Genomic DNA, 19845 nt, shown 5'->3' on the forward strand with positions numbered 1-19845 from the left:
CACTTCTCTCAGAGTAAAACTAAACAGGAACAAACTGCATTTCAGGCAGGTGCACATATTTTAGTTGTCATACCAGTGCATTATCTGAGATGTTATCTTCCAGCTTAGATATTAAAGCTGAGGGTCCATCTGTCCGTCCTTGTGATTCAGCAGGATATAAAACATTCAAAAAGTGGCGGTGCGTTCAGGTGCTCTGGCCAAAATCTCTCCCCCAGTTTTCTTGTGATTGGCAATTGCTCGCTAATGACTGCCTTTATGACCCCAACAGCTCAGATCTAAACTTGCTGTCCTGCCACATTGTACCCTACTATTCACAACTCAATGAAACAAATAGGAGGTGGGGCTTAAGCAAATACCTCTACCGTCAATGGTAGGAGAACCTGGCACATGAGCATTTGCAACCATCTTTAAATGAATCCATTTTGGCCCCCTTCAGTGATGCCCAGCATCACAGATTCAGTATTGGATCAATTCACTTCACTCCAATGATATCATAAAGTAGCTGAAGACCTGAATATTGCAGAGGTGATAGACCCTGACAATATTCTGTTACAAGTACTGAAGACTGGTGCTTCAGAACTAGCTGTGTTCTGAGCCAAGCTGTTCCAGCACAGTTACAACACTGGCATCTACCCAATAATGTGGAAAACTGGTCATGTTACAACCTTTGCATTAAAAAATAGGGCAGATCCACTCCATTAAATTACTGCCCTATTCAGTTACTCTTAATGGATTACCATTACCATAAATTGATCTGGATCTGGACTAGTGATAAATATACTTTGGCCAAAAGAGCAAATCAAAGGCTAGAAATTCTGCACTAAGTAAATCGCAGACTATCTCACCAGTGCTTCCTAAACACTTGGAAGGTGATGTGTTAGAAGTGTAATGGAATACTCTACACTTGTCTGTATGCAGCTGCAAAAATACTGGGGCTCAACACTATCCAATATAAAGCAGTTTGTTTGATTTGCGGACTATTCACCACCTTCAACATTCAATCCATACACCAGTGACAGAGGTAGCAAAGTCTACCATCTACAAGACGCACCAAGCATCTGTGAACCCTATAATGTAGAAGGAAATGGACATAAGGTGCATGGGAGCACCACCACCTGCCAGTTCCCCTCCAAGTCACATACTGTCCTGACTTGAAACTGTGTCACAATTCCTTCACTGACATTGGATCAAAGTTCTGGAACTCCCTTCGTAACAGCATTGTGAATGTTCTTCCACTGCAAGGAGTGCAGTGGTTCAAGAAGACAGCTCATCACTTTCTCAGGACACACAAGGATCGGCAATAATGGCTGATGTAGCCAGCGAAGCCACATCGCTTGATTGAACAAGGTGAAATATTGGTGATATAGTTCTTTAATTTCAACAAATATATTTTGGGTTGATTGTATTTTTTATTTTGTAACAGGCTAACCCAAACAGTGAAGAAATTTGGTTGGCTGCAGTTAAGCTGGAGTCTGAGAACAATGAATATGAAAGAGCACGAAGACTGCTGGCTAAAGCTAGAAGCAGTGCTCCCACTGCAAGAGTAAGTAAATACAGAGCATTTCACATTTAAACTTAAAATAATCAGTACTCCTTTGGTTGGATGTATCAGTAATAATCGCACAACCTACTGAGTTTTGAGAAGATTTGTAGCACAGGTTGAGGTTCTGGATGTAGGTTCGCTCGCTGAAAATTAACCTTCCAGCTCAGCGAGTAAACCTATGTCCTTTCCACAATCTACTTTGTTGCTTTAAAGGAATATGTTGTGTTATATATTTTAAATAATATTATGTGACTAACATATATTTTTCCAAGCTATGGATGAATTGAAAATATTTCTAGTCTCTACATTACCAATAGTTAGGATAATAATAAATTTAATCCCCCACTATCAACATCCTTGGGATTACAATTGACCAGAAACTCAGCTGGATTTGCCACATAAAGACAGGTCAGAAGCAAGGAATACTGTGGCGAGTAATTCACTTCCTGACTCCCCAAAGCCTGTCAACCATCTGCAAGGCACAAATCAGGAGTGTGATGGATTACTGTCCACTTGTCTGAATGTATGCAGCTCCAATAACGCTCAAGAAGCTTGACACTATAACAGGACAAAGCAGCTGCTTGATTAGCACCACATCGACAAGCATCCAATCTCTCCAACAGTGACCATATTACATACCGCTGCTACTTTCTACAGGATGCACTACAGAAATTTACCAAAGTTCCTTAGACTGCACCTTCCAAACCCGCAACCAGTTTGATCTAGAAGGACAAGTGCAGCAGATACACGAGAATGCCGCCACTGTCAGTCCTGACTTAGTAATATAACTGTTACTTCACTGTTGCTGAGTCAAAATCCTGGAATTCCTTCCCTGATAGTATTGTATCAAAAAGCACACAACACCTGGTTATAGTCCAAAAGGTTTATTTGGAAGTAATAGCTTTTGAAGTGCTGCTCCTTCATCGGGTAGCTGTGGAACAGAATCATATTTGTCTTTGCTGATTACATACACTCACACCCACGCATACACACGCTGTCTCGTGTACATACACACATACGCCCCCCAACACCCTCACCGACACACAGTCACACTCACGCACATACTGTACCAAGCACGCACACATACACACACCGGTCTATGGGGTGAATTTGTATTTGCAGATCCATTCTATTTTGCTCAGAAAGCTCATAATCTGCAGGTAGTCAATCCATATAACATTTTATAAATTCCTACTTTAAAAATAGAACCAGTCTGACTCAAGATCAGGAGACAGACAGACTCTAACCTCACACCTTTAATGCATAGTCCGAGCAGAGATGTCACCTTTTTAATAAAACCTAAAGTTATCTCAAGAATGTGACTTAAAAGAAGTTCTGGGATTTACATATTAATGAACCAAAATCTGCAATCCATTCTGAAAGGTGAAAGACTTAACAGTAATCTAAGTTCGTTTAATATATCGTTTCAGTTGCATGACCCTGTAATCTTTTGCTATAAATTATGTGTCATATGATCCTGCTCCACAGCTACCTGATGAAGGAGCAGCGCTCCAAAAGCAAGTGCTTCCAAATAAACCTGTTGGACTATAACCTGGTGTTGTGTGACATTTAACTCTGTCCACCCGAGTTCAATCCCAGCACCTCCAAGTCAAAAATAATGAAGTTGAATCAAATGAGTAAGACATTGGGTCTTTGCTTACTTCCACAGTTTGCACCTGAGAATAAATAGCTCTCATTTTAGATACACAAACTTGCTGCTCAGTTACTAAAATTTTCCGAATTTACTTGAACAGTAAGAAAACATAAAAATTCTCATTCCAGTATATTTCATTGTGAGAAAGTAAAAAGTGACACAGAAAAATTGAAAATCTGCACTTTATATTTCAGATATTTAATTTTCTTTCCTGTCCCACTCCAGACAAAGTAATGGTTATCGATCTTTCTCTGCTTTTTGTAGGTATTCATGAAATCTGTGAAATTGGAATGGGTGTTGGGAGACATTCCTCGAGCTCGAGAGTTGTGTGATGAAGCACTAAAACATTATGAAGACTTCCCAAAACTGTGGATGATGAAGGGTCAGATTGAAGACCAAGTCGAAAATACAGAGAAAGCCCGTGAATCTTACAATCAGGGGGTGTGTAAGTTTGGTAACCATTAAATGTACAATGACTTAATAAATTGGGTATTTAAAGAAAATTTACCTGCATAAAGAGATACAATTTACCTTTTTGTTAAAAATTCTGAAATGATGCATAAATCATCTCTCCTTTAATTATAAATTATTTTAATAACTACTGTTTGAATGTGATGCTGCTGTTATATATTTTCATTAAATTTTTTTTGTATTGTATATTTTTTCTGAACAGTTAAAGAAATGTCCACATTCCAGTCCACTGTGGTTGCTTCTATCCAGACTTGAAGAGAAAGCTGGTAATCTTACAAGGGCAAGGGCTATCTTAGAAAAGGCAAGGCTGAAAAATCCACAAAATCCGGAATTATGGTAGGAAGTAAAGCAGTACAAAGCTTTAATTAGCAACATACAGCTCTATAATTAACAAGTGCCCGTGCAATGTGTAACCATTTTGTAAAATTGAAATGACGCCCCAAGTCTATAGAAGTTGCTCACTTTTTGAAATTCTAGTTAAGAGCTAGGAAAAGATTTCCATGGCCATCAACTGTATTTAGCTCCATTAGTTTCATTTACTTAAGAGTAGTTTTGGAATTTTTGATATTTAATACACTGAGTAACTTGCTTCTGGAAAAATATTTCTGTTGTTTCTCAGGTTGGAATCTGTAAGATTAGAGTACAGGGCTGGTTTGAAAAATATTTCAAATACTTTAATGGCAAAGGCTCTTCAAGAATGCTCCAATTCTGGTAAGTTCATTTCATGTACTTCCAAAGGAAAGCAACAAGGTGCCTGGTGCTTCCGTTTACTAACTGCAGCCTTCTTTCAAATTGGTTATCTTTTTGATGTTTGAGTATGTTTTCTTTTTTGGAGTACTTAATTCATTCATTTATAAACATTAGAGACCAATACTTGATACCAGTTTGCCACTCAAATTATTGGCATTGCTGTTGAAATCAGAAGAAAATTATTGCACAGTTCCAAGAAAGGATACACTGATCACAATGCATTCAGTTCAGTGTAATACAGGTAACATGTCAACTTTGTGCTGGTGTTCATTTCCACAGTTGCTTCATGTAGTCATTGCTCAGTTCAGTGTTGGTTGGCTGTGTTCATCACCTGTGGGAGGGAGATCGAAAACTGTAACTTCCCAGCACTGCTTAAAAGTAATATATAGATTTTAAAATGAGGTGCACTTTGGTGGCCTGATCCTAGCCATTATAGGGCAAGTGACAACTTGGGAGAGAGTGGGTGCCAGAGTTTTCAGATGGTGCAATGGAGGCCTAAGTGGAGGAAGTAGAAAGGAGGATAGATTTCCTGAATCCACAAGAGGCAGTCCAGATTTGTGGAGAAAACAGTGCTACCAAATAACTGGAGATCAATGGCAAGAGTTGTGCCCAGAAGAATCGAATACAGTGCTGCAAGTACTGCAGTGATTTCATGTGAGTGGTGAACGTCAGTAGATGCATCTTTAAATGCCATATTCTATTGACTGCACCACTAGCCTCTGATATTGTCCAAGTGACCACAATCGCATTACTTGCCTATCAACCATCTCAATTGTAGCTCACATTGAACATTCATTTACTCCACCTCCCCTTATGTACTCAACACTCCTGCAAGCCTCTCATCCATATCTCAAACCTTGCATGCACTGCCAACTAATCAGCCATGACTGGTATGCTTTCATTGAATGGGGCACCTCTGTCACCTTTATGCGCAACAATCAATGGCAAGTTGCAAGGCAGTTCCAGTCTAGAAGGAGTCAAACACAAAACAAATCAGCAACAGTTCAGATTTCACGTCAGAACATTCTATATTCTGTCAAATAGCATTGTTTAAGTAAAGACATGTTTATTTATAATGTTAGCAGCATGAAGGTTCATGTTTTTAAGCAGAATAATTAAACTCTTTTAAAAAAGTATTCTTCATGAAATAAATTCAGTTTATAATTCAGCCTGTTATTTGTGTGATAGTGCTGGCTTCCCTGTCTGGTAATTTTGTCCGCTTTGCTTGTCATTAAGTAGTATGGCTGGTTACACCTAGGTGCATTTTAGAATGGTTTTCTTTCTTTTCCTCTGGGAAATTGGTTTACTTTTGCTGCGTGTAATTGAATACTAGTGAAGCAACGTATTTATGGTAATCAATCAAGATCTCTGTCACAATCAAAACGTCCTATAGTTAACAACCCATTTGGAGTTTCTGAGGTGTCAGCCAATTCTCATTTAACTTGATGCTCAGGAAGCTTCAGAGAACCTGTCAATAAATGATTATTTAATTTTTTTAAGTTGTTGCCTTACGTTTCTCAGACTTAAAGCTAATTTTGACAGTAAGTTGTAATTTCAGTGATTATTTTAGTGTAATGATGAATTAATTTTCAGCATCAATTTATCAATGTTGGACCTGGATTCAAATCCTGCCAATAATATGCATTCAACTTGTCTTTTAATTAATTTTCAGCTGCAGTGCTGATAAATTCACTTACATTCTTTCAGCTATCAGTTGTTAATTGTCCTTCAAAGGTTTGAGATGAAGTTTTGAAAGTAAGGAGGTGGAACAAGCACAGCAAAAATATTGGGTATTCCTGTCAAATTTGCCCATCTAAAACAAATTGTTTTCTTTTATTTGTGACAATAATTTGTGCCTTGTGTTAGCAGCATGTAGTTTGTGCCTTTTGAGTTGCCTGAAGTAAATTCACAATGGAATTGTATTTTGGGGATAATAATTAAAAACATAAACATCTGAACAAGAAATTAAAAGGCAAGGGAAAGATCAAGAATGAGTTTGATAGGGTGGCTGTACCAAGAAGCGAATAGAGGTATGAAGGGCCAAACAGCTTTCAGCGCTGTATCATGCTTTAATTCCGATTAGATGCATAATAGAAAAAGGTGATTTGCTCTTTGACAATATCTCATACAACATAACAGGCAATGATGTCATAGTGATTCAGCATTTAAACTTTGCACTCAGCAGTACTTTAACACTGCAGATCTAGCACTCAAGCTTACCCATAGACCCTTTGTTGAAACTTGCTCTAACATGGAGCTAAAGTGTAGTAGTGCCCTCCTCAGGAAATATGGGATCTATGTGAACACAAGAAATAACAGCAGCAGGAGGCTGTTTAGCCCTTCAAACTTGATCTACTTAGCAATAAAATGATGGATCAGCCATGATTTTGTTATGTGCTTTCATTCTCTTAATTTCTAAATCTATGCCTTGAACATGTTCAACAACTGATCAAGGAACTGTCTGTCACCTTAACTTAAAGAATTATTATAGAGTCATAGAAACATACAGCAAGGAAACAGACCCTTTGGTTCAACTTGTCCATGCCGACCAAATCTCCCAACGCAATCTAGTCCCACCTGCCAGCTCCCGGCCCATATCCCTCCAAACCCTTCCTGTTCATTTACCCATCCAGATGCCTATTAAATGTTGCAATTGTACTAGCTTCTACTACTTCCTCAAGCAGCTCATTCCATAACGTATCACCCTCTGTATGAAAAAGTTGCCCCTTAGATCTCTTTTATATCTTTCCCCTCTCACCCTAAACCTATGCCCTCCAGTTCTGGGCTCCCCAACTCCAGGGAAAATACTTTGTCTATTTATCCTATCCATGCCCCTCATAATTTTGTAAACCTCCATAAAGTCACCCCATACCCTCCGATGCTCCAGGAAAAACAGCCCCAACCTGTTCAGCCTCTCACTCTGTAGCTCAAATCCTCCAATCCTGGCAATATCCTTGTAAATCTTTTCTGAACCCTTTCAAGTTTCACAACATCTTTCTGATATTTATTGATCAATCCAGAATTCGAAGTTGGAATTGTCAGATCGCCCACACGTTAAACAACCCAATCATTTTTTTTGCAATGGAAATAAAGATAAAAGTTCTGCCAAGTATTTTAACATCAACATGGTTTAAAATAAGGATTAAATGATTTATTGCTTTAGTAAGATTGCTGTTGTGAAGTAATGGCTGAATCAATCATATTTAGACGGTGTTGAGAACATCAAGGACATCCTAAATCACATTCCAAGTGCTTGAATACTAGTGAATAATAGAACAGGAGATGGACCTATGATGTCACATAACTGTTACAGCACAGAAGGCGGCCATTCAACTCATGTCAGCATAGGTTCTATTACTTGGTGCCAAATTCCTGCCTTTTCTCCTTTATCCCTTCACATCATTTCTATCCAAGCAATTGTAAAATACCCTGTTGAATGCTTCAATTGAACCTGCCAATTCCACATTTCCAGACAGTACATTCCATACCCTAACCAATTGCTATGTGAATTTTTTTTTTCTCTCACATTACCCTTGCTACTTTTACACATCACTAAATCAACTTTTTTTTTTCTTTTATGAGTTGGAATAGGTTCTTATTATCTGTTCTGTCTAGCCTGCTCATGATTTTAAAAACGCCTACTGAATCTCCTTGCAACCTCTCCTGTCGATGGAGAACAAGCACAACTTCTTCAAGTCTGTCTTCATAAATGAAGTTTCTCATTCCTGGAACCATTTTTGTAAATTGTTTCTGTACTTTCTCCAATGCATTCATGTCTTTCCTATAATGTGCCCACAATTGTACAAACTTTTTCAACTAAGGCCTAATGAGTGTCATGTACACAAAGAATGAATACATTTTCTTTGTATTCATTATAAAAGATTTGCATTGTTCCAGTGAATGTTTTGGAAATGTTTTATTTATAGGTATTCTTTGGGCTGAAGCTGTTTTCCTAGAAGCAAGACCACAAAGAAAGACCAAGAGTGTAGATGCTCTGAAGAAATGCGAGCATGATCCTCATGTCCTCCTCGCGGTAGCAAAGTAAGTTGCTACATCCAGTCTTTTGCTTAAATGTAGTAATGATATGCAGAAACATTGTATTGTCATAACATTGCAGCAAAGCAAACTAATTCACTTCAGTACTGCTTCATGTATAAACAGCCTAAATCTAAAGCAGTACTGAAATTGCGCATGGTTTCTGGAGCAGGAACATTAAGTCCATTTCACTGTGGAATCAAATAGGCTCGGGCTGTTTTCCTTAGACCCTCGGAGGCTGAGAGGTAACCTCATAGAGGTTTACAAAATCATGAGGTGTATGGATAGGGTAAATAAACAAGGTCTTTTCCCTGGGGTGGGGGAGTCCAGAATGAGAGGGCATAGGTTTAGGGTGAGAGCGGAAAAATTTTGAAGTGACCTGAGGGCCACCTTTTGTCACACAAATGGTATGTATATGAAATGAGCTGCCAGGGGAAGTGGTGGAGGCTGATACAATTACGGATTTAAAAGGCATCTGGATGGGTACACGAATAGGAAGAGTTTAGAGGGATATGGGCCAAGTACTGGCAAATGGGACTAGATTAATTTAGGATATCTGTTTGCCATGGGCGAGTTGGATTGAAAGGTCTGTTTCTGTGCCATACATCTGTATGACTCTGTCTGTAATTCTGTATTTAGACCAGCATTCCCTCTAATTTGTGAAGTCACTGAGCATGCAAGCCTACATTCCCTCGTTTTTCATTTCTTTAGTGCAGACCTCCACAGTCTGTGCATCAGCAACTTGCAAAACTGGAAATCAATATATCAGGAAGGGTTGGCATGCCAATAAGTCTGATGTGAACCCTCTGAGCAACTGCATGGCCGCACGTTTTAATTATAGCGTTGGTGCTGATGGATTGACATCCAGTTCCAGCTGCTGCAGGTAGAACGTGGAGGTCTGTACAGTGGAAAAACGAAGGAGGGTCCGAAATTTTCACACTGTAAAATTTGTACAGTCTCCAAATGTGCAGTTCAAATCTACCCAGGATTAGTAGGGTGCAAAGAGCAAAATTAGTTCAACATTTAATGCATTTAACAAAATATTTCCTGTTTAAAACATGTCAGTTCTAGTGTGAATGCAAGCTACTAAAGAGAAAGATTGAAATAGTTTAATGATAAATTTATGCTACTATTTAAGTATTATGTTTAGATTGTCTATTATAGTTACATTATACTTTTGGTATAATTCCTTATTTTTAAAAAATAACATTTTAATAATTAAAGAGGAATAAGAACAAAGAGTCATAGAGATGTACAGAATGGAAATAGACCCTTTGGTCCAACTCGTCCGTGCCGACCAGATATCCTAAACTAATCCATTCCCATATCCCTCTTAAATCCTTCCTATTCATGTACCCATCCGGATGCCTTTTAAATGTTGTAATTGAACCAGTCTCCTCCAATTCCTCTGGCAGCTCATTCCATATATGCACCACCTTTTGCGTGAAAAAGTTGCCCTTAGGTCCCTTTTAAATCTTTCTCTACCCAGTCTAAACTTATGCCCTCTGGTTCTGGACTCCCTCCAACCCGTTGAAAAATCCTTGTCTATTTACCCTATCCAAGCCCTTCATGATTTTATAAACCTGTAAGGTCATCCCTCAGTCTTCAAAGCTGCAGAGAAAACAGCCCCAGCCTATTCAGCCTTCCTATAGCTTGAACCTTCAAACCTTGGCAATATCCTTAAAAATCTTTTCTGAACCCTTTTAAGTTCCACATGTAGTGTCAAAAATATTAATTCTCAGATCATTTGATTCTATTAAATTGCATTAATCCCTGCGTTGGAGTATTTTCAAAATGAATAGCAGTGTTCCTTGACGTTTGTGATTTGTTTTGTTCTTCTAAGTCAGGTTAACTATTTCCGGTTTATAGCTACAAAATGTTAGAGGAGAAAGTGAGGTCTGCAGATGCTGGAGATCAGAGCTGGAAATGTGTTGCTGGAAAAGCGCAGCAGGTCAGGCAGCATCCAGGGAACAGGAGAATCGACGTTTCGGGCATAAGCCCTTCTTCAGGAAGCCCTTCCTGAAGAAGGGCTTATGCCCGAAACGTCGATTCTCCTGTTCCCTGGATGCTGCCTGACCTGCTGCGCTTTTCCAGCAACACATTTCCAGCTACAAAATGTTACCCTATTGCGTGTATACATTCAATAAAAAGTTATTAATTTCCTGCCTATTGTCGGAAAATGAGATAACTAGAAAGGCCAAGTCATCTCTTTATAGCAACAGTATTTTGTTTTTCAAATTGCATTTCTTTTGTATTTCAGACTGTTCTGGAGTGAACGTAAAATAACCAAGGCTAGAGAGTGGTTCCACAGAACTGTCAAAATTGATCCTGATCTTGGAGATGCTTGGGCTCTGTTCTACAAATTTGAGCTACAGCATGGCACTGAGGTAACCAAATGTTCTCTAAATAAAGACCTAGGTTTATATTTCAGTGTCATTTTTGAGAGCCTGGTTTTGGTTCTTATTTGTGATTTTATTCCCAATTTGGAGCTGCCAAATGTCAGGATATATTGCTGTATGCCAGATGAAAATGTAACTCCATCTGCTGGAATTAGTTACTTCCAGCATTTTGGTCTGAAGCAGGTCTATTACATGAATGGTGGAAGTAAATTAATGGGAGATGAGAATATTGCTAAGTTGGTTTGTTGTTCATTTTCAAACTTTTGGCTCCGCATTACCATAGAAAAGAGATTTATCATCCATAGGAAATATGGCAAACCTGCATTCATACAAAACTATGGCTTACCCAAATGAAAATAGTTTATTGAATATACCTTCTATGCATGTGCAGCACTTGGACATGTTGGTAAGTGGTTGATGTTACCATAGATAGTGTATATATTGTGCATATTGGGTAGGATAACCAGATAAGTGCTCCGATAGCCCATTACCTAGCCAGAATGGTTTTGAAACTTCTACCATTAAGTACAGGTTGTAAAAAGAGAGCGGGTTAATCTGATTAATAGCAAAATGATTGATCCTCAGGTGCTGAAAAGGTGTAGATTAATTTTGTATTGCAGATGAATAAGAGTGCTTATAATTCAAGGAATGGATTACCAAAATTAAAAAGCTAGTGTAAGATATCCAGTGAGTTATTAGTATTCATTAACCACATAAATGTTCAATAATGAATAAACAAATAAGCGTGAGCGAAAAATCTTCAAACTTAAGAGGAGGTTTTACAATGCCTCTGGTTGTTTGCATCAATATTTTGTTAATTTTATTTAACAATAATATAATTTTGGACCAAGTATGGCTTTTCTAGATTTAAAAAGTTAATATTTAGTATAAAGTTTTAAAGCAACTTTATTACACTGTAAGCTAAACATTTACCTTTAAACATAACAGTAAAACAAATGGATGTTATTTTTACTAATCTGTAATTTTAAATATATACTCTATCCTGATTCTGTACAAAAAAAGTATTAAAACACATTTTTGAATTATAAGATGAAGGTGCTCAATCTGCTAGCAAATCTTTGTTAAATATAGGATAACTAGGTCATTGCTAGGTCAGAACTGTTCAATAATTCAGAAATGGACTGAACAATTTACAGTTTCTGCATATGGCTTTACTTGAATCTTCACAGTGAACAGCATTGAATATTAGGTTTACATAGATTTTTTTTAAAAAATTAATCAAAGCTTCAAATTCATTTTAATTTATCCTCCCATATAGGAACAGCATGAGGATGTGAAAAGGCGGTGTGAAAATGCAGAGCCAAGACATGGAGAATTATGGTGCGAAGTGTCAAAAGACATTAAGAACTGGCAAAGAAAAATTGGAGAGATTCTTATGCTTGTAGCTGCTCAAATAAAAAATACGTTTTGAAATTTTGTTTGAAGATATTGTATCTAAAGATTTGCTTTTTTTATTAGAATAGCTTAATCCTTCATTGCAGAAATCTGTTATCTCCTCTGTCTTCCTTTCCCCATGTATTTTTGTTACATGTAATTTATGCAACTTCTAAAATTTTTTGCTGGGAAACTATTTGTTATTGTGTACAATACTATTTTAAAATAAATAGTGTCATCATAGTTTTAAGCAGTGGATAATATATTTTTTAAAAACTGAAGATGCTAGATGTAGTATAGTAACTGTTAACTGCTGGAGGGTGGAAATATTAAATAAGTAGATTCTGTGGGTACAGGAAACTTGCATAAATGGCTGGAGAAAAATCACATGTGAAATACGATTTGTTGTTCAAGTAAGTTGTTTTATTTACCATGTTAAATCTACAAGAACTTTTAAGTCTGTTCAGTCTGAATACTCTTTAATACAGTTCAAATTAAAAATGGTGTTCTGAGTTATGGGCTTTGTCTCAATTATGCTATCCTAAATGAGTAAAATTGTTTTGAATTTAAGGATAGCATTGTATGTTCCTTTTTATAATTTCCATTTCCATATGCAATTACGTTCCTAAAATCATACAGTGGCTAGTTTTGTCAGTGTGTGGTTGCAGAACCATTTGAAATGAAGACTGAATCAAATGGCCCACTTGCAATACTGAATGCTATTTCCATACATAGGCACTGCATGCATATTTGCTCTAAAATTAGCAAATTGGAGTAATAATTTGAAAGTTATGCAGCAATGTCATGTGTTTGCTATGAAAACCGCTATGTCTAGGACTGGCAGAAAATTTAAAATGCCAGCTTTAGAATGAGTTGCTTCATTTGCTCAAATGAAGGCTTAACAGTCTCCGGTTCCTCCCACAGTCCAAAGATGTGTAATATGTTCTATGTTAGGTGGATTGGCCATATAAAATTACCCCATGGTGTCCAAGGATGTGTAGGCTAGGCAGGTTAGCCATGGTAAATGCAGGGATGGAGTAGGGGACTGGGTCTGAATGGACTCTGGGCCTGCCTTTCTGCACTGTAGGGATTCCATGATTCTATAATGGAAGTGAAGGAAACAACAGTTTTAACGGTAGGCAAGACACACCAATCTAAAAGGCATATGGGCTAAACAATTAAATCCATTATTTCCTTCAAAGATCAATCAACAGGGGAAAAAAAATGTCAAACCTGAAGTATGAAGCTAAAAATCACAACACCAGGTTATAGTCCAACAGGTTTAATTGGAAGCACACTAAGTTTCGGAGCGTCGCTCCTTCAGGTGATAGTGGAGGGCTCAATCATCTTATACAGAATTTATAGCAAAAATTTACAGTGTGATATAACTGAAATTATACGTTGAAAAATTGATAAGTCTTTCATCTGTTTGAATACCATGATAGTTTCACTTCTTTCATGTGTAAATCACAAAACCTTTTTTTAAAAGTTGCATCCTCAGGTTAGCTGTTAACAATGGTGATAGCTAGACAATATGTTGAAGGTGTTAGCCCCCTGTCTTCTCTGTCTATGCCATGATTAGATTGATTCTAATCTAAAAAGTGAGATAACGGAGTTTTACATGAATGCATGCAGGCTTTGAGCAAAGTACAATGTAACCCTGTAAGTACAAATTCACCCCACAAAATGTGTGAGCGCATGTGGATCTTTGTCTGTCGGGGTACGGTGCCCAACTCAACGACCGCCAGTTCTGACATGCCACAGCAAGGAACCGTAATGACCTCCTCAGGAGACAGACATGAGCTGCAACCGACAGGGTACCAACACTGGCATCTCCAAATACTGAAGTATGAAAGTCGTGTGTGTACTTTTTGCTACCACTTCCTGTAAATATATTAAATTGTGCTAGATTGAGGTATCATGCTGTGTTTACCTGTTTTTTTCCTGCATACTTGTATACAAGGATAATTTGCTGGGAATTTGGATGAGGGTAGAAGAGGCTCACGGTTTACTTCCTTTATGAGAATTGAAAACGAAACAGTGAAGCTGAATAAATTAGTCAAATGAGCTCCAAAAAGTGAATGATTGGATTTTGATAATGGAAAAGCAAAAAGGGGGGAGGGGGTAATAATTTTTATTTTAAAATTGCTAATAATGATTTACTACTCCTAAGAATACAATGCAGTAATTCAAAGTATCTTTTGGGCAGCACCATTTCAGGAACAAATCTTGCTTCTATTACTGGGCAATTTACATGGGGATGTCATTAAAATTTGTCAGTTTAGCAGCATCTGGGGTATTGTTGCAAATATTTCAATATTTGGGCAAATTCTTTAACATTAGAGACACTTATTGTCGAACATGATCTGCAATAGAACTATCATTCCAACAATCTTAAGTGTGGGGAAATTATAGGAATGCTGCAGCAATCATTGCTTCAGGCAATTACAATAAGCTTTCATGAGCAATGAAGTAATGACAAGCAACAAACTCTTGAGAAATAAAAACAGTGCTAAGTCAAGCAGCGCTTGGAAATAAACAGTAGACATTTGACCTTTTAATTAGAACAGAAGAAAAAAAAATGCAGAGACAGGAAAAGGGGGCAAGGAGAAAGGAACAAAAGGGAAACTGATGAACAGGCACAATTAAGTAACAATATCCTATGGTAATTGGACAAGATGCAAAAGATGAGTGTAGAAATGTATATAGAACAGTCTTATCCTTCAGAAAGCTCAGGAGCATTCTCTCCTAGGTGTAGTGTGAATTGGTACGAACAAAGGTCATTGTTAATAAATTGCATTGCAGAGTTCTCCCCTGTGTATGTCAGTATTTAAATCAGCCAGCACCTTTGCATAACAAGCCTGTGGCTCTTCTCTCCACACTCCCCTCTCTTCTCTCCCCACCCACCTCTCTTTCTCTCCTCACCCACAGACGCAGTGGAGTAATTAACTACTCATGTCTTTCTTTGAGTTGTCCAGCTATAGTAAAGTCCTATCTATACTTGATTGGTGATTGATGCACATATTGTAACCTTGAGTCAGAAACTTGGATATAATTGATGTTTTTGAGTTGAAGAATAATCTGTAGTGATGATTTGCAATTTAAAGGGAATATGTCCTGAAGCAAGCCATAGCTATGATTACAGGTGTGAAATGTAGACTGAGAACAGTATTCTAATGAAGTTGCCTTAATTAGATAAGCTTAGCATGAGTGACTTTTTGTCAGTTATATGGTTGCTATGTTGGTTACAGGGATTGTATACTAGAAAGTCAATATTAACAATTATTTCTATTTCATATGCCATTGTTTAGGATAGTGCTTGGGCTAAGGTATGAAATTAATAATAAAGTATTTGAGAGTTCAAGGTGACAATGGCAATTGTGTAATACTTCTGGGGTAGTACCCAAAAAAACCCCATGAAAGCTATTACTTATCGCATTAAAAATTCTTAATTAATTTACTATGGTTAAGGAAAGTCAACCTGCCACCTTGTCATGACTATTCTGTATGTGCTAAATTCTGCAGTACATGGTAGACTCAAATCAAAAACAGAACCATATAAGACACAAAGTTCCAAAACAGCTGGCTGGAACTGCATTGTCTGGCATACTGTGTAAGAGTGAAGAGAAAACATCCTTTATCCATGCCTGTAACAGGGGATAGATGCATTGTACATGAATATTAATAAGTTTAACACCTGCTTGAGGCTGCTGATGGTTGCTTTGAGACAAATTATTGCTTCATGGGCTGCATTTGGAAACGAAAATAGGTAACTTCCCTAAGTAAAAGTACATGCAAAGTTCCAGTTGCTGCCATATCCACCGAGCAAATCTGACCCATCCCAGACATTGCAGCTCTCTGGCTCCATATTACTCCAGGCACCCAGCCCTCCATTTTTCTCTGGGAATTGCTCCGCAGAGCAATGGCTTGGAGAGGGTGGACGTTAGGAAATTGTTTCCGTTAGGCGAGGAGACTAGGACCCGTGGACACAGCCTTAGAATTAGAGGGGCTAAATTCAGAACAGAAATGCGGAGACATTTCTTCAGCCAGAGAGTGGTGGGCCTGTGGAATTCATTGCCGCAGAGTGCAGTGGAGGCTGGGACGCTAAATGTCTTCAAGGCAGAGATTGATAAATTCTTGATGTCACAAGGAATTAAGGGCTACGGGGAGAATGCGGGTAAGTGGAGTTGAAATGCCCATCAGCCATGATTAAATGGCGAAGTGGACTCGATGGGCCGAATGGCCTTACTTCCACTCCTATGTCTTATGGCTCCTGAGAGCCCTTGCTGGCCCTGACTTTTGCATTGATGATCTAGGCCCAGTGTGCTTTAACAGTGATATCATATGGATTCTTCACTACTGGTTTCAAACACTGAATTTCTATTGACCCACTAACGACTCCAGAATTCTCTTAAAACACAAGACTGTGGAATCAAAAACAGAAATTGCAAGAGAAACTCAGCAAGTCTGGAAGCATCTGAAAAGAAAGTGGAGTTATCTTCAGAAACTGAACATCAGTCACAAAAGATGTGTTTAGATAACTATGATGTTCATTAGGATTGCTAGACGCTGAACATGACTAAAGTATCTAAAGATGATTAAATCTGTATAAATCCAATATATAAGGGGTGATAGCTAACTCTGATATCAGATCATTTGGAAATCACTAGATTCAATTCACCCTGCTGTAACTGATGTAGAATGTAATTCGTATATATTTTAGACCTTTCCTGGTGGTCTAGTGGTTAGCATTTGGCGCTCTCACTGCCGCGGCCTGGGTTAGTTTCCTAGCTAGGGAATCGGAGTTAGGGCAGCATGGTGGCTCAGTGGTTAGTACTGTTGCCTCACAGTGCCATGGACCAGGTTTGATTCCACCCTCAGGCGACTGTGTGGAGTTTGCACATTCTCCCTCTGCATGGGTTTCCTCTGGGTGCTCCGGTTTCCTCCCACAGTCTAAAGATATGCAGATTAGGTAAATTGGCCATGCTAAATCACCCATAATGTCCAAGAATGTGCAGGGTAGATGGGTTAGCAGGGTTACAGGTATAGGGTAGGGAGTTGGGTCTGGGAGAGATGCGTGAGAGTCAGAGTAGACCTGATTGGCTGAACGGCCTGCTTATCCACTGTCGGGATTCTAAGAAAATATTGTATAATAACGTTTTTAAGTTTGAATGTTTGAATTAATGACATGGATTTTTCTGTATCTGTAGAATTTGATTATTACCTAGTAAATATTTCCATAGCCATGGTGATTTGTTTTTAAACAACTTGATAATGAGGTAACTTTCAGAACAAATTGCTTTTTTGTGTACATTAGGAGAGTTTCCAACTAAGCAAGGTAAATATGCGTGCGTCGGGGGTTATGCTGGAAAGTTCTGGACTTCTTTTTTAAGCTCATGAAAATAGCCAGAGCCTGAAATAAAGAATTTTTATTTAGTTTCAGATTGGGGCAGTTCTGCATAAATCCTTGGCTGTAGACATATAAAGCAAGATAGATGACCTTAAAGTAAGGGGTTTTGTATTAGTTTCAGACTAAAAGTGTTTGAAAAAGACCCTGACGAGATTATTTGAGGCTGAGAACATTTTAATTCAGGTGTATGAAAGATACCAGAAAAAACGATCAAATTTCCCAGACTGAGAATTAAAGTTACACAGTTAAATCCATTGGAATGTTAGTGGATACAATTTTTTCTCTGGTGTCAGTTTTGTACAAGGATATTTTTGGGATCTGTAAAGAAGTGCTTTGAGAATTAATGGAATTCTGTTTTACTTTGTCTTTCAAAATGTTTAAACTTGTGTAAATAGTTTGGGTTTATTCAATTCTATTTTTGTTTCCTGTGTGAAATAACAGCTACTTTATTGTTAAAACCAAACTGGCAACATCTCAGGAAGAGAACACCTAGTTAGAAACGAAACAAAACTATGATCTCTCAAGCCAGATTTCAGATTGCACTCTGACTTGTCCAGGAAGTATATCAGCTGGGATCAGAATATAACTCTTAAACCACAATATTGAAAAGAAGCTGCAGTAAAACATGACTATTTGCATTATGGCTCCTGGACAAATCATTACTTTTTCAGAACCCTTAAAAAATTAACTTACCTATGCAGCTTACATGTGTAGAATACTGTTAGTAGTTAATATGAATAGTGCTGGAATATGGATATTGTTACACTGCAGAAAACATTTCCAATGGGTTCTCAGTCTACCATTAGTTTGTACAATCACCAGCAGTGACTCCACAGCTTGGGATTGAGATTGGAATATTATTGCCATGGGAGAAGACAGCTGGTGTTAGCAAATGATTTCAGAAACCTTGTGTAGAATCAGTAATCCGTATCTCTGTGTAAGTGAACCAGGCTCCTTTGTGGCATTAAAGCACTTGCATTAAGTGATGTTCCACCTGAACTCATGATATACATTAGAGAGCAAGTCACTACAGGAGTATCATGGCTATCATAAGCAAATAGGAATTGTGTTTCATTATTGTCTGTTAGGTTGTGAAATAACAGCCCTTGTAAAATCCAGCATTCCCACCCCCTACCCCACCCCGCAGCTCTTTGGTCTGGGAATTGAATGATAGCTTTTTGTGAGCAAGTCTGCAGTTCTTTTAAAATCAAGTAAGCTAATTCTTCATTGGTTCTTTGAAGTACACTTCCAACACCTCACATTATTACCATGTATAATTATGTAAGATTGGCAATGTAACGTAAAACAATTGTGAAAATGTGTATGGAGCTCATGTGTTTGCAACTGAATCAAAGCAATAGCTCCACACAAGATTATAGCTGTGTATTCATTCTGAAATTTGCCATCCAGTCTGAGTGAGATTCTCATCCTATTCAGCACTATTATTTGCATAACTTGCTCCAATTGATTTGTGCTACAGGTGACAAACCTTTGTCATTTTTTCATGCAAAACAATATATTGCTATGCCATTACTTTTCCACTGCTGGTGCAAACATACAGCTTGAGCATATTCCAAATGCATGACAACTGACATCTAGAAGGATAAGGGCAACTCACATATGAGAGTATCACTGCCCTCAAATTGTCCACCATGCAATTCATCATCCCGACTTGGAAATGCATTACTTTTCTTTCAGTATCAATTGCAAGGTCAAAATCCTGGAATTCCCTCATGAACAGCATTGCGATGTACTGGTGGCTAATGGACAACAACGGTTCATGAAGTCAGCTCATCACAACCACCTTCTCAATTCGGACTGGGCAATAAATGCTGGAACAGCCAGCATGCTCATATGCCATGAATTAATAAATACATCAATTGTACAGCAAATTTGCAATATCTGCCCTTAGTCATTCAAAATGTTAATTGTTCCACATTGTTGTTTTTACCACCAATTTAAGAGGAATTTGACAGTATAAAAGCAGTTAAACTTGGAAGGTTTGGCTTTTGTTAATTCCGCTTTGATCATTTTGAATGGCAAGAATATTTTTTCCAAAGTTGCATAGAAGCAGTGTCTTTTTGGAAAACATAGGACATTATAGTATGGATAGAGTGTTGGCTTGGAGTTATCCAAATATGTCACTCCACTGTTCCATTTCTAAAGTTCTATTTACAAAGTCTCAAGG

At 38.0% G+C, this 19845-nt stretch overlaps 1 protein-coding gene across 1 annotated transcript in view; it reads left to right on the forward strand.

Annotated features, from left to right (window-relative positions):
- The window catches only part of prpf6 (PRP6 pre-mRNA processing factor 6 homolog (S. cerevisiae)), a 51595-nt gene extending 38836 nt beyond the window's left edge, over nt 1-12759 (forward strand). The window contains exons 15-21 of the mRNA XM_043710399.2: nt 1424-1543; nt 3462-3638; nt 3871-4004; nt 4288-4379; nt 8345-8459; nt 10714-10840; nt 12132-12759. Coding sequence (XP_043566334.2) covers nt 1424-1543; nt 3462-3638; nt 3871-4004; nt 4288-4379; nt 8345-8459; nt 10714-10840; nt 12132-12284 — 918 coding nt within the window. The 3' untranslated portion in view covers nt 12285-12759. The remainder of the gene's footprint in view (nt 1-1423; nt 1544-3461; nt 3639-3870; nt 4005-4287; nt 4380-8344; nt 8460-10713; nt 10841-12131) is intronic.
- The last annotated feature ends 7086 nt before the right edge of the window (nt 12760-19845 follow it).

The sequence above is a fragment of the Chiloscyllium plagiosum genome, unplaced genomic scaffold (genome assembly GCF_037043375.1).
Source record: "Chiloscyllium plagiosum isolate Xiang-an unplaced genomic scaffold, Cpla_swu_hap1 HiC_scaffold_15, whole genome shotgun sequence".
In the NCBI taxonomy this organism is placed as follows: domain Eukaryota; kingdom Metazoa; phylum Chordata; class Chondrichthyes; order Orectolobiformes; family Hemiscylliidae; genus Chiloscyllium; species Chiloscyllium plagiosum.